The sequence below is a fragment of the Rhipicephalus sanguineus genome, chromosome 11, assembly GCF_013339695.2.
Source record: "Rhipicephalus sanguineus isolate Rsan-2018 chromosome 11, BIME_Rsan_1.4, whole genome shotgun sequence".
Classification (NCBI taxonomy): domain Eukaryota; kingdom Metazoa; phylum Arthropoda; class Arachnida; order Ixodida; family Ixodidae; genus Rhipicephalus; species Rhipicephalus sanguineus.
Genome location: NC_051186.1, coordinates 35,108,814 through 35,125,670, shown reverse-complemented (window position 1 = coordinate 35,125,670; position 16,857 = coordinate 35,108,814). Strand labels below are relative to the sequence as shown.

The following is a 16,857-nucleotide window of genomic DNA, read 5'->3' as shown; positions in this document are numbered from 1 at the left end:
TCAGATCTTACGCTCATACATAAGATGAACATAAACGATTGTCTTACCCTCCTCAAAGGGCTGAAAGACACGCTGCAGGCCATCTTAGGCACTACAGCTGTAAACCTTGTGAAGTTTCGCAAGCTTCTACATACACAGTGGTGCCCAGTGTCACTTTACGAAGTAGGCTAGCGTGCAGAGTTTTCAGCGTGACATGTTTTTCTTTTTATTATTCCTTTTAGCCGTGCCTTGTGAGTCATATCCCACTAACAGTTGTCGATACACTAACAAAAAAAGCCAGCCAACAGTTCTCTCTTGTGCCGCGTGTCTTCGTCACGCGGTTCCGTCAAATGATGCAACTTTGAGAGCTGCCCTCGCCTTCTCGGCGACGTGACATATTAATCGCTAAACAAGAACCAACGACCTTACGGCACGAACTGATGACTTCGTTAATTGTATTTAAGTGCTTGGTGTGGACACCCAGAGCTGCGGTTTTGCGCCATCGAAGCCCCCACTTTGCGGCCGCCTTCTTTCAACGCCAGACATGAAGCTCCTCGCTGCACTTTTCATGGTGACTCTGGCCGCGACTGTGTGCTCGGATCTTTCGGAAGCAAGGGAGGTGAAGAAATCCGAGTATCGCCGCTACATGCGCTTCGCGCGTATGCTGGCCCTGAAAACTTCCCGCGAGCACGCAAAAATTGTGACCGAGATCACCGGGGTTACGGTAAGTGCCAGGGACTGCAGCGACTGCTGTTGCTGACACTTCCTGCCGGATGCAAGACGATCGCTAGCGGGATTCCAGTTTACCCTCGTAAATGGCATGCCGATAAACAATTCCGAATCACCGTAATGTCTCTTCTAACCCAAGACGCAAATGTGCGAATGTCAAGCAAGTATTTGTGTATTTTTACGCCCAGCCCTAATTATCCCGGCACGCTATAGTGTCTAAAGTTCGCAGCATCGAATGACTCGCATGGCGCTTTCGTGGAACTAATGCATGCGCAGCAAACGTAGTACGCGAGATCTCACTTGTCAACTTGAGAAAATAGACAAATGTTTCCACGTCCTCGAAGTTGCTGGCACTTTAGCCGAAAATAGGTTTTCAGCTCCTCTCTTTAGCAATGACTTGGAGAACAGGCGCCTATCCGCACGGTACACAAGTGCACGCAATGTATTTCGGCAATAGCAGCAGCACATGGCGCCCTGTCACTGCTGACGCCTTGTACCACATGGTATAGGGATACCGAAACAATCCAAGTATCGCGCCCATAGACGAACAGAGCGTACAACAAAATCCGGAAGACCAGCGGGAGGCGTTGCTGACGTCACTACACCCCAAGGACCAGCTCCGGCTGGTGCACAGGGCTTGGGCGTCGGCTGCAAACCATGGCCACCTGGAATAAGCAAGAGACTTAACTGTGGGCGAACAGAACGCGTGCCTGATCGTAAAATAAAGTTTAATTCTCTCTATTCTGCAGACCTCGATCCAAGCCGCTCCAAACAGAAGCGACTTCTAATTTTTTTGCTTCTCAGGAAAATTCGCGCTACTATGAGTAGTCGTTAATCATTTTCCTTTCTTTGCTCACCCAAAACGTGACAGCGGCGCCACCAGATCTGTGTGACGTCACACTCTCAAGTGTTTTCTATTTAGCATGTCGTACGTACTTTTCAGCGGGACGGCAACCTTGCCACCATTCGTTATAATGCCCTGGAGACAAAGTGCAAGCCAGGATCTCGCCCTCCAGTACGACGGAGGTGTCCCCCATTACCTGAAGCAGTAAGCGTTCGCGATCGCCCTTTCTTTCCACTTTCCGTTTTTCCGTCTTAAGCAAAGCCCATATTCCAATACACTGAATCCTTCGCGTTACAAAAAAAAGCAAAAGGTATGGCGTGGCTTTTGTGACCGATGGCGCTCAGAGTTCATTCGAAAATGCAGTGAATTTGGTATACTCTTTATTGTTGAAATAACTGCTCTTCCACTGTTGGTCCTTACACATGGAGAGTTCGTGTATAGTTGCCTGAGCAGTATACGGATGCACATTTGGAAGAGTTGGTGATCGTGCATCTTGCAGAGGAATAGTGCGATGTAAAACGAAGGCAAAAGTACACCTTAATTAGGCGAGCGCTGACTGTCAAATGAAAAATTTTAATTGAACAAACATCGTATAAGCAAAGGCCACTCAGGCGCATACATGAACACGTGTGCGGGACAAGATGAAGCAGATGAATGTGATGTCTTATTTTACGTCGTTCTACTTGGGTGTTTCCTCCAACTTTTGTCATTGTTTTACATCCGCGCTCTTCCTTGACAAGATGAGCAGTATACATTTAGTACGATGCTTGTTTCCTGTACGTTCGCTAAGAAATGCTTCGCATTTAAAAAGGTCTGTTGACAGGTGTCGAATCTGCGACATCCCTGTCCGCGACAACAGGTGACGGGCATTTTACTACTACGCCACCGTACACTTGCAATGGCTTCACGAATGCGCCTTTTATCTCTCACGCTTTCCTTTTGCAGCGTTCTTGGTTTGAGGGGTGGTGTCGCCATCTGGGAGCGGTAGCGGGAAGTAATGCGCGGCCTCCGCGATCAACTTCGGCAACGCGCCGATGCTACAACCGTGCCATTCGGCGCGTTTCCAAAAGGGAAGTGTAATTATGTTAAAACACCGCGAGGTGGCCGCTGTAGCCCAAGCCTCGTTCATAGCATCCATCAATATAAAAAAAATATAGCTTTCCGACGCTCGCCTGGTTCTCGTAACGCGTTCCCCGCTCGCCCTGTGAGAAATCACGGCCAGTCTAGAGTAAAGTCTAGAGGGGAGACACGACGCGCGTCTCGTTTCCTGTCGCGCTTCTCGTCCAGCCGTGGCGTGATCTGTCTGTTAAAGGGGCCCTGCAACACCTTTCTGAGTTATATTGGAATAGTCTGATTATTGACGTATGACTTTTCACGAGTCATATGTCGCAAAAATTTTTCGAATCCGTCAAGTCTAAGTGGTGTTACCAAATGATAGAAATCACGTTCCGCAGATTTCTCCCTCTGCTCAACGCCGCCAGCGCGCGGAAAGCTGCGCGGGGCGTGGAGGTAGGGAGAGCAGAGGTGCGAGGAGGTGCCCAAGAGTTACGTCAGCGCCGGCGGAATTTTTTTCTTCATTTTTTTTCTCTCTGGCGTCTGGGCGCAACCACGTGGCCTGTGGCGCCACTTCCGGCCGGCTTGCGTGGTCCTCGTCGAGCGGAGCCCATCGCACCGTGTATCGCGCGTGCTTGAAAACTGCGAGTCGGTTTGGTAATGTTGAGTGTGCACCTCGAACTGCCGTAGTGTTTTCATCGCTCTGCCAACCATGGACGCAAACCAGCGTGCGGGTTTGGAACGAATGACAGCTGAGATGGGTTTCGACCCACACTCCGATACACCGCCTCGTCGCACTGCTCGCGCTTGAATCGTATTCAACACGGCAAAGCTGCGTGCACCCTCCTCCCAGTGGCGGTACTGGATTGACAGTATTTAAGCCGGTGGGTGGGCACTTCGATGCTGTTTGCTCTTCGAATGCGGGCGCACAGCGAGTGCGGGCCGACAACAAGGAACTAAAGACTAGAAGAAAGGATCGTGGGGTATCGGTCCGGCGCGGACCCATACCCTGGCTGTCTGCAGCTACCGTGAAAATGCGAGTCTGCTTGGTTGCTGTGTCGCGGTTTCTCGGGAACGTGAGACTACGTTGAGGATACGCCGGGGTATGGCTCGATGACATACTGAATAGACAGCGAACGGGACTCTCGCCATACAGCGAACACAGGTATCCTAAGCTAGCCGGCGCCAGCATTGTTATCGGAGAAATCCTGCACCCCTGCCTCTGTCGGTCGTGAGAACGTGCCGACGATGCAGTTTCCAGCTGTCGAGGCAACACTCGAACGGCTGCCACTCTCAAGGGCAACCGGCGATGGTCAAAAGCACAGAAATATTCACGATTTCGGCACTGCGCATGGTGAAGAAAACGCAACCACGCAACTACGAGCAGAAGAGCTGTCGGTGAGACCGGAAGTGCTAATATGAATGTTTGTTCGGTGTTTAAACGGCATAACACAATGTAAACATACATATTATCTACTTATTGAGCTCAAAATTAACAACGAAGGTAATAATGAGGGTGTTATCGTGATTATAACATCAGCCAATGGTGGAACTGCCGACAATCGCGTCATATATTGTGGACTAATACATCATTTGTCGAGAGAAGAGGGAGCGATTTTGAGCTGACTTTGAGGATATATTGTAAATTCCAGGCCGCTCGCTTCGCTATAATATTTGGCTCGCGTGTTCTCGGGAGCCTCGACTACCGATTGGCAGCGCTTTTTGACCCTGCTCAAAAAGTGTTGCAGGGCCCCCTAAATCATTGACATTCCGAGGGATGGCGACCTTAGCCCAAGCTTCGATGCCAGCTGTCACCACCCAGTACAAAGGAACGAAGGAAGGCTGCCATCGAGGTGCCTTAAAGCTCAGCGTCCGGTCAGCGACGCTCTTCTGGCTGTCACACCGCTCTCGCCGTGCGAATTGAACGGCCTGAGCAACACAGCAACGGCACTTTGCCGAAGCCAATCTCGGAGGCCATAATTAATGCATCACGACACTAAAGAGGACCGACTACGAGCGCTTCAGTAGTCTTAGCACGGCGGACGCTTTCGCCGCAATATTGTAGGAAACTCTATGGTCGATGAAAGGCGGCATGCACATTGATTCGTTTCGGTGACGAAGCAGTTAAGTGATTCGTCATTCGCGTCAGCATGTGACGCCTCTTCGCTAACGTAGGGCCGCTTCTAAATGGATCAACGCTGTTTCTCCGCCTGCTACTGCTTCGAGTGCACTGGCACCGACTAATAAAACGGCTGCAATAAACGCCGCTGAAAGGCAACGACGTAGACGGATGAATGTGGTGCAAGTGCGTGCATTGGTGCAGCGAGAGTACAATAAACATTCACTTACTTCAGTGAGGACACGTTTCACTTTCGTGTTATACCGATTCCTTTGGCGGAGGAATCAACCAAGTTTTTATCTACTTTTTGCTGCTCGCAGAGCGCGGTACGTCTAACTCCCGGCTCTGACGTCTCGCTTCCGCTTCTCTCTAGGGTCATTCCACGCCAAACGTCCCAGCCGTTTCGGCGACCATCTCAAATGCATATAAAAATTGTGCTCATTTGGTGCATCGAAAGCAGTTAATTGCTAGAATATTTCAGAGAAAATAAAATTTGGTCACGCGGGAGCCTTCCGAATTTCGCAGAATGTCGTGTGGTTTGTCAGAAAAATTATTCTGAGTGTATCGTTTCTTATTTAAATACCAAACTTGGTTTAAATATTAATCAAAGGAGTTTCTGTAAGGTGTTCGAAGCTCAGTAATACTACTCCAGTTTTTATGCCATATACGCCTCAGGAAATTTCGTCAAAATGTTCTATGTTTACATTTTTTTCCTTATGATGCTGCGCTATTTATGAATATCTGAGTAACGATTACTTACTCCACAGAATGTATATTTTACGTAAAAAATATTTTCAAACCACTGATGTTTCTAAATTTTACGAGAAAAAAGTCACAAATTTAAGAAAACCGTCATACTGGTCCACATTGAGAAGCAATTTACACCACGTGGTACTCCAATTAAAAATCAACTTTATACCTCAATCGAAAGCAAATAAATTGTTCTTATATGATAAGTTTTATCATTGCAATTTTTATTCTAAGGAAGAAAATAGTTTTTGATTTTCCCCATTTACGGCAATAGGGAACTTCAACGAGGAAGCGGCCGTATGACCAAATGGGAAGATAGCCGTCAATGGGGAACTCCAAAATTTATTTTCTTCCTTGAAACAAAAATTGTAAAGACAAAACTTGCCATGTAGGAACTATTTATTTGCTTTCGATTAAGGTATAAAGCTGATTTTTAATCGGAGCACCACGTGGTGTAAATTGCGTCTCAATGCATGTCGACCAAAATGATGACGTTGTCAAATTTGTGATTTTTTGTCGTAAAATATAGAAACATCAGTGGTCTGTAAATATTTTTAAAGTAAAATATACCTTCTGTAGAGTAAGTATTCCTCACTGAGATATTCATACATAGCGCTACGTTATAAGGGAAAGAATGCAAACATGGCACATTATGACGAAAATTCTGGAGGCGTATATGGTCTAAAAATTGCAGTAATATTCTTGAGCTTCGAGCACCTCAGACAAGCGTCTTTGCTTAATATATAAGCCAAATTTGGTATTGAAATAAGAAATGATACTCTCAGAACAATTTTTCTGACAAACCGCCGTCAGACGACACTCTGCGAAATTCAGAAGGCTCCCCAAACCTACAGGACCAAATCATGGCCGTCCAGTGCGCCCGCGACAGGGCCGTTAGCCCAGATCTGCCGGTCCCCACGTGGGAGTAGCCGGGTGGCGCGGGGCAACCTCAGCGTCTGCACTGGGCTCTTAATAAAGTTGTACTCTCTCTCTCTCTCTCGCTCTCTCTCCCACGTGGATTGCTTGGTGGTACTGGATAACAGCGAACATAGACGGGGACAGAGGAAGAACACACAAGACATAGCGCTGAACCTTCTAAGCCATCCTCGTGAACTTCATTTCCACATCTTTGGGCTCTTTCAATTGTCCCACGCATCCAGACACTCTCATCTCGCTAACTGCCTTTCGCAAGATGCCGATCGCGGGAGCTGGGTTTCTGCATAGGTAACAACATTCTTTCACCAGCTGTCCTGACCATGTTTAGAAGCCTCCCTCCAACACGAAAACGGCCAGAGCGATGTCACTCTTATAAGGAGTGCCTGTTTCAGCGTGTACACGTAAGTGTTCGGGCCACCCGTGCCTTGACACAGTGGAAGGAGTGTTTGCGCATCCTGGACACAACAACCGAGTGCTGGTGGCAGCACATATACTGCCCAGTCTACGGGCCATGGCTCGCAAAAGGATGCCTGCCGAGTCCAACCCGGTACACACCGTTGGGGATCTGCACCTTCAAGTGACGTGGAACACGTCCTCAATCAAGGACCCAAGTTCGCCGTGAAGCCTAAGACGACAGCGCCGCAGCTTCTAGCTATCGTGCGGAAGGCGGTAGACGCTTTTCACGAGTGCGAAAAAGACAGGTGTATATCAGGAGGTTCAGCGCTATGTATTGTGAGTTCTTCCTTCGTCCCCGTCTATGTGCGCTGTAACCTTTCATGCTCCCACGTGACCAAAAATTTTTCCCTCCGAAATATTCTAGCAATTCACTGTTTCCAATGCACTAAATTAGCACACTTTTATTCGAGTACATTTGAGATCGTCACCGAAATGGCTGGGACGTTTGGCGTGGAATGACCCTATTCCGTGTCTAACTCTCGACGCAGGCGTTTCTCTGTCGCTTCGCTGGCTGGGACAGAAGAATTACCTTTTCGGCCACGCTGGCGTTCACGGGCGAGCGAGCGCTGGCACTCCAAGCGTGCAGCCAGCTCGGGTTATGTGTTTTAAACGTGGAATACACGTAACACCAACGCGAGACATGACAAGAGGGTCCCTTAAGCTGCTCCGCAATTAAAAATTATCTGTAAATTGGCGAGCAAAATGTGTTTCCATATAGCCAACTCGAGCCCCGTTGTGCCGGTGCATGCGCTCACCTGGTCTACTTCAATCTGATTGTGCAGGTCCTCATGGACTGTATCGGTAAAGTGAAGTTTCTCGGCGGAGGTTTTAGAAGACCCAAGTACCTCAATGAGACCCTGTGCATGTAAGTCTATATAATCTGCGGCGCACGTAGCCGTTCGTTTGATTTCATCTCAACTGCGTGCGTGCTACTTCTCCAGTGTCGGGGCCTCAAGTTTATCATTTGCAAATTCGTAAGTGCGGCGAGTTAGAGGCAACACGCGCTGGAACCAACATTTATTCCGAACCATGCGCGTATCCTATCTTAGTTATTTCAAACATCACCCACCGAACAGACCAAAACAAACAAATGCTCGAAATGATCACTCTAAATCGCAAATTAAACGGCATAGGTTCCCGCGTAAGCAACTATGACTCAAAAGAATGGCTACAGCGACATAAAAGTATAGGCCATTGTCGAGACCAGGGGCATAGCCAAGGGGGGGTGGGGGAGGGGGGTTCAACCCCCCCCCCCCGCAAATTTTCAATTTTGTTTGCGTATATATACACGCACACATACAAACACCCACACGAACATACATAAAGTATGGTTGAACCCCCCCCCCCCCGAAAAAAATTTCTGGCTATGCCCCTGGTCGAGACACTTCTATCTGTCGTTAATGCGAGTCGTTTCGTTATCAGAAAAGATCTTCCAAGGTTAGCTCAAGCACGTGGCACTTCGCTTCAGGACATAAAATGCTTCAGTTATTCCCTTTACAGTAAAATACCACTGCTATGAGCTTCAATTAAACGAACTATTCAGTTGTACGAACTTTTTTAAGATCCCCCACAGAAGCGCCATTGAGGCCGACACTAACTACCTTCAGTTTAGCGCATTTAAGTTCTACGAATGCATTCAGTAACACCTTCCAATGCCTTTCAAGTCATGTTGGTCACTTCAACAAGTACAGGCGCACATTTTGTAGCATGGTTTTACCGTGGCCTTCGCGATCAGCTCCGCCAACGGCGCGCCACCGGAGCTAATCGCGGAGGCCTTGATTTTATGCTGACTACGGCGCTTCATTACCACGTCACAAAAAGCGAGCTCCAATTGGCCTTGAGCTCGATTGGCTGCGTACATATTTTTGAATCCAGCCGGAGTCATAGCCGCAGCGACAGCCTTAGTACAGCATATTCTAGGCACTGTAGCCTTATCCTTACAACCACGTGCTGGTTATCATGAGCGCCAAACGGAAGCGCATGTCTCTTGACAATTGACTTCGTAACCAGTGCAGTCTTAAGAGCCGAACTGCAGCAAACGATTACTGCATTCTTCACAGGATCCTCAATAAGCATAAATTCACATACAAATGAGCAGCATGTCGAATAAGTGGGTTGAAATTCTGTTTGAAAAGCTGATGTTTCCTTCAGCTTGTGATAATAAACTACAACTTAGCTGTTTCAGTTCCGCGAACTTTCACTTTACCAAACTTTGTCCTGAGGTCCCTTCAAGTTCGTTCAATTGAAGTTTCACTGCAGTCGGCTACAAAATAACAATTATTATAAGCCCCCCCCCCCTCCCCCTGAACAGTGGCGCGCCTGTCATTCAACTCTGCAAGAGATTCGTGCTATAGGTGGTTTCCATTTTGCCTAAAAGTATGTGGGATATCGTGTCGACGGAAGGACGAATCTCAACATAAAAATGTAACAACTGTTTATTCAACTAGCGGCAGCATCGGGCAAGCATTCTGATACTACGCTCGTCTGGGTAACAGAGCATTGATGATCTTCCGAGCTTGGCAGCCTGGTCGGCCTGGTTTCGTAGCCACCGTCGGTGACGTATGCCTCGGGTGACGCTGCGGTGGCGCTGTGGCTTATCGAAATGCAGTGCAGCGGGCAGCCGTGTCACGCGGTGGAGGCTGCGCAGAATTATGCGCAGAGCGAGTCGCGCCAGGTACTTTCCCCGTGCTAGTGTAAGTACTACGGATGTCAAGAATTAAAAGTTCGTTGTCCACACCTGAAATATTACGTTTTATCTGAGCACTCATGTCCGAATCTTTCTAGAAATTTGTCAGAAGTTCAAGCTTCTGACCGTAAATCAGCGACACGTACATGTGTCTGATTGGGAAAATCACCTACCTGAACTACAGCAACGGTGTTTGACGTGATGGTAATGAGCAACTGCATAAGCTGTCTATGCAAACTATCTCTGGGTGGGGCATATATTTATCCTTAATTTGTAACCGGCTGTAGTTAATCTGTCTCTATGTCGAAATATACCTGTCGTGTCGTAGTGCTAACGTGGAGCTGGGAGATGTGGCGACGAAGTGGCCCGCTCGGCCAAGGAAGTGTAACGATGCACTTAACAGGAGTTCATAGCGCTGCGATTGTAAAGAGTGTTGCGGTAAAATGTTACCTCCCTTTGAGTCAGAGGAATGAAGGACCACGCTTTGCCATTACTGAGGTCTCATTGAAAGTGCTGCACCGAATCACACACCTACAAAGAGCATAGTATATAAATAAAGAATGTTCATTGCAGAGCTTGAAATCACTCCAAATCAGAACATATTCTCATGTGCATCGCAGCCCTGATCTGTATCTGGAGAAGCTCAGTTACGTTTTACACATGTACGCGAGTGCACATACATTTCCGCTCCAACCTTATAACTTGCCTTTCTTTTTTTTTTTTTTTATCTCGCATCGTTGCCTGCCTGTCCTGCGAAAGTGGCGCCGTGCTGGTTCCTTTAAATGCCGACGCGTAGATGCCGACACCACGTACGTAAAGGTGGGTAATTTGTATTCGCATCCTACGAAACGAAAATTAGTGCTCTTTGTGAGCGTCTCTTACCTGGATGTCCAAATTTCTCAATGAACGAATTCTCAGCTCTCAATTTAGTGTACACTGTATACAGGTTCGGGTAGGCTCACACAGCTCGACTCCAGTTTTACTTGGATAGCATGAGAGACAGATAGATAGCAATTTTAATGAAATTTCCGTAGATGTTTGCCTGGTTTATCTCCTGGCTTGCTACTCCAGGTGTCGGGTGATGACTATGATATATACAATGATCACATATACACACAAATAATACGTGTAGGAAACGTGAAATGACCAGGTAAGGCCGCAGTGCGGGAATGAGCGAAAGCATCTTGCGTGCTCCGTGCAGCAGCCGGCCATGGGTGGAGCATGACTGATGGATACTTCTGGCGCAAATCGAACGAGGACACATACCACAAAAGAACAGGACGGGCGCCGAACTTCCAAGTAATTTTATTCACAGCGAAAAGATGATTTTATAACACAAGCCAAACAACATGATGAGTGCGCGCGCGTCACATTTTTCTTAACAACCAAGGAACCGCAACGTGCAGCTGAGAAAACTAATCTCTTTATCTTGAAGTGATAGCGAAGCCGTGCTGACGCAGGCGTCGCCCCTTCGCCTTATGAAATTCGCCTCTATTACTTTTCTCTCCGTTTTTTCCCTTGCTCTGCCTATAAACTTCGCTTCCGTGAACTTGGGGTAGCATCCACACACCTTGCAATGCGCTGCCATCAGGCTGCCAAAACCATTTTTTTTACATTGAGACGGTGTTGTCGGTGCTGGTACCAACTAGCTCAAACCAGAATTCTGCATGAGTGGAGCTGTGTCAGATTGTTAGCGCAGCTTTTGCAACTTCGCTTATGGAGTACTACGTCGTAGACTGTGCTGATAGCTCTAAGAACTCCCCACCTGAAATGAACTTTTTCAGTTTTCCAGCGCTACAATGCTTTAAGAGCCAGCGGGAACGTTGAATGCGCAGCGTACGACGTGTGAAGCAAGTGATCCTGCGCATGTTTACAAAGTACATGCTGTCGCTAGTTCGCTGTGAATTTACGCTCCATGCAAGTTAGCTGACACTTCTACAGTGCTGACGGAACCGAGTGGCAGCCAGCAAAGTGACCTTGAGTGTGCATTTCGTTCTCGGAAAGCCATCGACGGATCCAATTTGTCCCTCGTACGCTCCAGCTGTTTTTCCGACGACGTACCGCATTTAATGAACTGCGCTGTCCGTAAACGGGAACAGTCAGGGACAAGCTCCGGATGCGTGGCAGATCGGGAACCGCGAATTTTAACATTTAATCTAACTGTCCTGCCCTTGACCCCCGAACAGCACAGCACTTGCAAGCGAAGCTGCGTCACGCCATTCATAGAGCTACGCTGACAGCTAAGACATAACACTGCAAAGCTGGCACGTAACAGAATTATTCAATCACTCATGCAGCTCGAGCAACGTCCACGAACGAGACTAGGAAAGCTTCGCGCAACTGCTGTACAGCCATCACTAGTTACAACATGGTTCGGCCATCGTGCGTTTTAAAAGCGGAGCTGTTTAATCCGGCCGTAAAAACTTTGGCGTCCGCAGAAAACCGCATGTGGGTATGCGCCACAGGCATTGGGCAAGCCCCACTACCGAGTACAGCAACTCTGCTCGGCGAAATGGAGCACGTGACACACGTGAAAGAGAGAGAGGGAGAAAGAAAGAGTTGAAACTAAGAGATAATAGGACAGAGAGAAGAGAGAGAAGAGAGAAATAAGAAAGAGAGAAACGGGCATTCCAAGCTTTCTGCACCTAACCTGGTTTCGCATTGCCTCCGTGATCGGTTGGCCGATCACAGAGGCAATGCAAAGCGACCATGTCTTGTGATGGCGTCATCATGTGACGTCACATTGTATGACACCACAATGACGTCATTTTCTTGCTCCAATTGCACTAGGTTGTCTAAGACTTAAGATCAAGCTACGGCACCTGTCGGACGCAAATGTCATCGTTACTCAGTAATAAGCAGGCAAACTGATAAGAAATAATGCATACAAGCCTCGATGGTGTTTGCTTCCAGGTTTAAGCTGGCCTGCTGCACACATCGCCATTTCATTAGTCTCTGTCGAGCGTCCGTGCTTTCTCCTGTCGCGTCGAAAACATGATTGCTTCGGTATAATTTATGTCCTTTCTCTCATTTGAGGCCCTAAAAAATCCTGCACGGTTAACTTTCTGAAATCCTCCCCCTTTTAAAACACCTGTCGCCTACGCGAACACGCACTTGCATACAATGCGGGCGTAGTAGAGGGGAAGACAATTCGTAGCACGCGGGTGGAAAGTGAAGTGGCCACCGTAGCTCTGGCGGCGCGCTGGCACTGTGCACTGTTGCGCCACCTGCAGGTGCTGCACGCTTCCCATAACAAACGCAGATATATACACAAAAGTCATTGTGCACTTCATTTGCAACGCGGCTTGAGCTTGGAAGCTTCTGCACCTTCTCGGCCCGTGGCAAAGCTGCTTTTGTGCGATGCGCAACACAAAAGCGCTGTTGGTGTTTTTGAGAACTACTCGCCTTAACGACACTTGAATAGTATGAGTTGGCACAGCGCATCTATGCATGCTAATTGCCAATGCGAATTAGAAAGCTGAAGTTGGATTTCGACGGGTCTTCTTATTAGCCCTGTGAAAGCAATGTTTGAGCGTGTCTCTCACCCTAGTTCGGAAAAAACGAAGCGACACAACACATGGTCTCAGAACTACATAGTCATGCCGAAGTAGTAGTGGTAGTAGGAGAAAACTTATTTTTGTTCATTTTGCTTGCGAAGTCTCAGAGGGTGACGCCCTCAGTCCAGGGCCTCATTTGCTTCCTGTGATTCGGCTGCCCCAGTAAATCCGTCTTCACTGGTCCGGAACTGTGGCTTCCCATTGGAAGGGAGAGGGATTGGGCATTTTAGGTAGGCGGCGGTGTGAGGCATTCCCACGTGATATGGTACAAGCTGGGGTGTCCTTCACAGAAAAGGACATCGATCAGGATAACTTGTAGGGTAAAAAGTGCGGCGGAGTTAAAGGAACGCATTAGTTTGGAGCTTGCGCCAAGCAGCAGCATCTGCATAGGTTAGCTTTGCGTGAGGTGCGGCCGTGCGGGAACATTCTACAGAATTGTCTGCAGTGCTGTATTATGTGTGTGTATAGGATGGTGTCGCTTTGTCATCCATATGTACTTAGCGTGAAACAAGCCTTTCATCATAAAAACAAAATCCTTCATATTTTCTTCTAGTTTGCCGATAAGTAGAATTAATTACCACCTGTTAAGTCTGTTTCTATAATTCTTTCATCTATGGAAGGATATTCGTCATACTTGTAAGTCTACTGCGCCGATACAGCCCGCGTTTTCATCAAACGTTGGATAAGCGACGCGCAACTATAGTATAGTCAACGAGACACAAAAGCGCTCGTTTGTCTTTTTGTGTTCGTTCGTTGGTTTTTGCGATGTTTCTTGCGATCATGAACAACCAACTAGCCCGAATTACCGCCCTTGTGAGGAAACATACGTTCTAAATATCACGTGCGGGTTCCTAAGCGTAAGCTGTAGTGTGAGCGACGTGTAATAAGAAACCACAATTGGTCACAGACGAATGACAGTTATTGAGCCGATGTCAGCCACGGTAAACAAGCTTGAAGTATCTTCTAGCTTGGCGCTGCTGAGGGACCGGGCTAGTGTACAATACGTATAGCACCATACCTAATGACACGTTGATCTTGTAGATGCGAAACAGCAGAGGTGATATGCCGCGTTTTCACGGCTACTTTGACGAAGAGCACATGGAAAGCAAGTGCTGTTATCAGCAACACAAGTAGTAAAGTAATCGGTGATTGTTGTAAAGCGTCCGTGTCCAGTGCTCAATTTTCTGGTGATGGCGATGTCGTCATCATCATCGTCATCATCATCAGCCTGACTACGCCCACTGCAGGGAAAAGGGCTTTCTCGTGTTCCGCCAATCAAACAGGTCCTGCGTTTGCTGCTGCCACGTTATACCCGCAAACTTCGTAATATCATCTGTGCACTTAACTTTCCGTCTCCCGCTCGCGCGTTTGCCTTCTCTTGGAATCCAGTCAGTTACTCTTAATTACCAGCGATTATCTTGGCTACGCGCTACATACCCTACCCATGTCTATTTCTTCTTCTTGGTTTCGACTAAGATGTCCTTTTCGCCCGTTTGTTCCTGACTAACTCTGTTCTCTTCTTATTCCTTACACCTATCTTTTCCTTTCTATTGCTCGTTGCGTAGTCCTCAGTTTAGGTTGAACCCTCTTTGTAAGCCTCCAGGTTTCTGCTCTGTAGGTGAGTACCGGTAAGATGCAGCTGTTATATGTCCTCCTCTTTCGTGATAGCGGTGAACTACCATTAATGATTTTTTTTTTTGCCCCGCCACGGTGCTCTAGTTGGTTATGGCGCTCGACTGCTGACCCGAAGGTCGTGGGATCGAATCCCGGCTGCGGTGGCTGCATGCGTTTTCGATGGAGGCGAAAATGTTTGAGGCCCGTGTACTTAGATTTAGGTGCACGTTAAAAAACCCCAGGTGGTCGAAATTTCCGGAGTCCTCCACTACGGCGTCTCTCATAATCATATCGTTGTTTTGGGACGTTAAACCCCAGATATTATTATTATTATTATTATTATTATTATTATTATTATTATTATTATTATTATTATTATTATTATTATTATTATTATTATTATTATTATTATTATTATTGCCATTAATGATTTGTGAAAGCTTGCCGAATGTGCTCCATCCCATCCTTATTCTCCTAGTTACTTCTTTCTCATGGTTCGGCTCCGCGGTGTGATGACGATGTGACGGAGACTATGAAGCCCGCTGACGTAACAGGTTGCGCTTCGCTCCCCGGACATGTACTTGCAGGTAATAATTAGAACGTTCAGATACCGGATGCAAGCAGAGCTACATCTGTGAGTTGCCCGCACGGGTTGTGGCATTGGCTTGGTTGCATAACCATAGGTAAAACGGGTAGACCGGTGAACTTCTTGGTACGCCTTGGATGACCTTTCAACATCAGTGCAAACACATCTGATGTGATGTTACTGCTCTTAACTACAATTGACATGACAACGTCTTAACAGGCATCATCGAATAAAATAGTGTCAGAACATAGAAAAAGTTCCTATTTTCTCAGCACTGTTTACGCTAATAATAAAAAAAATGTTAACAGAGTGAAGTGTTAACAGAGTGAAGAAGTAGTGAAGCTTGTTGGGCAAGTTGGTGATTCTTCATGGTAAGAACAATCGTATGTGCCCAGCAGCCTTAACGCTGATCGAAGAAAAACTTTGTTAACAGTGGCGAGAAACAATTGACTTGAATTTGTTTTTCTTTTACAGCCTCATAAGAAGAGTTAGATGGCCGTTGTTACGGCCGTGGTCAATCGTGAACACCGCGCAAGATTTCTCGCCGTAGTGAGAAAAAGTCACAGAAGAAGTGACAGTAAAGTGAGGAGAGAACAGGCGACAGTCTATGCTTTCACAAGATACTCATTAAATTACCTTGACATTCTCAGTCGACTGCATCGTTCCTCGCTCTCTGTACTACACCTGGCGTCGAACTAGCTGCGGGATCGGCCGACGTGTGACCAAACGAAGATGTCATGTGATTTTACGTCATCAGATGACGGCATTCATGACGTCACGTGATGTATATCACAGCGAAATCTCTTACGAGGTCACAACAACAGTCGATTTTGCTGGCGTAGTTTCCCGCCGACGCCTCCGGCGTCATGTCGGGCAAGGAATCGCGTTAACGGATGTAATAAAGCGTGGTAGAAGGGTAAAATAATAATGACCAGGCGTCACACAATGCGAATTGCGTAACGAGTGGGTGGTTTAAAGCAGTAGAATGGAAAGTTGGGCTAGTTGGAATGCATGCATGATTGATGGAGCGCTAAAGACGGAGACGAAAGGAACACAGAGTGCACAGGACGAGCGCTGTCTCGCAACTGAAAGATTTATTTCGAATAAACAAAACGAGAAAACCAAGCAGGGCATAGCAGACAAGCGCATAAGACAGCGAAGCAAATTATTGAAAAATACGTGCACATTCTTTAGAACCAAATCAAACATGTTACTTGACATTGCACGAGCCAAGCAGATAAGCAAACTCCTTGTCCGTCAAGAAAATTTACGGATGGCTCACGCACGCGTCTCCGATTCTTTTGATTTGAAAGGCCTCGATAACTTCACGGGTTACTTTGCTAGTGTGCCTAGAAAGCACTTCCGCATCTACGAAGACCGGAGAGCAGCCACAAGTATTACAATGCGATGCTAGATGGGATGTGTTAGGCTTTTTCAAGGACTGATTATGTTCCTTTAAACGAACGTTGGTACACCTGCCGCTTTGTCCCACGTACGATTTGGTACACCAGCCCGCGCTTACAAGGTATACATATGTGGACACATGTT

At 47.2% G+C, this 16,857-nt stretch overlaps 1 protein-coding gene across 1 annotated transcript; it reads left to right on the top strand.

Annotated features, from left to right (window-relative positions):
• Window positions 1–319: 319 nt before the first annotated feature.
• LOC119373690 (uncharacterized) lies at window positions 320–15,941 on the top strand. Its single transcript, XM_037643755.2, has 5 exons — window positions 320–703; window positions 1,652–1,756; window positions 7,649–7,731; window positions 10,312–10,371; window positions 15,784–15,941. Exons 1-4 carry the CDS (start codon window positions 524–526, stop codon window positions 10,346–10,348), a joined length of 405 nt encoding a protein of 134 aa, XP_037499683.1. The 5' UTR covers window positions 320–523; the 3' UTR covers window positions 10,349–10,371; window positions 15,784–15,941.
• The last annotated feature ends 916 nt before the right edge of the window (window positions 15,942–16,857 follow it).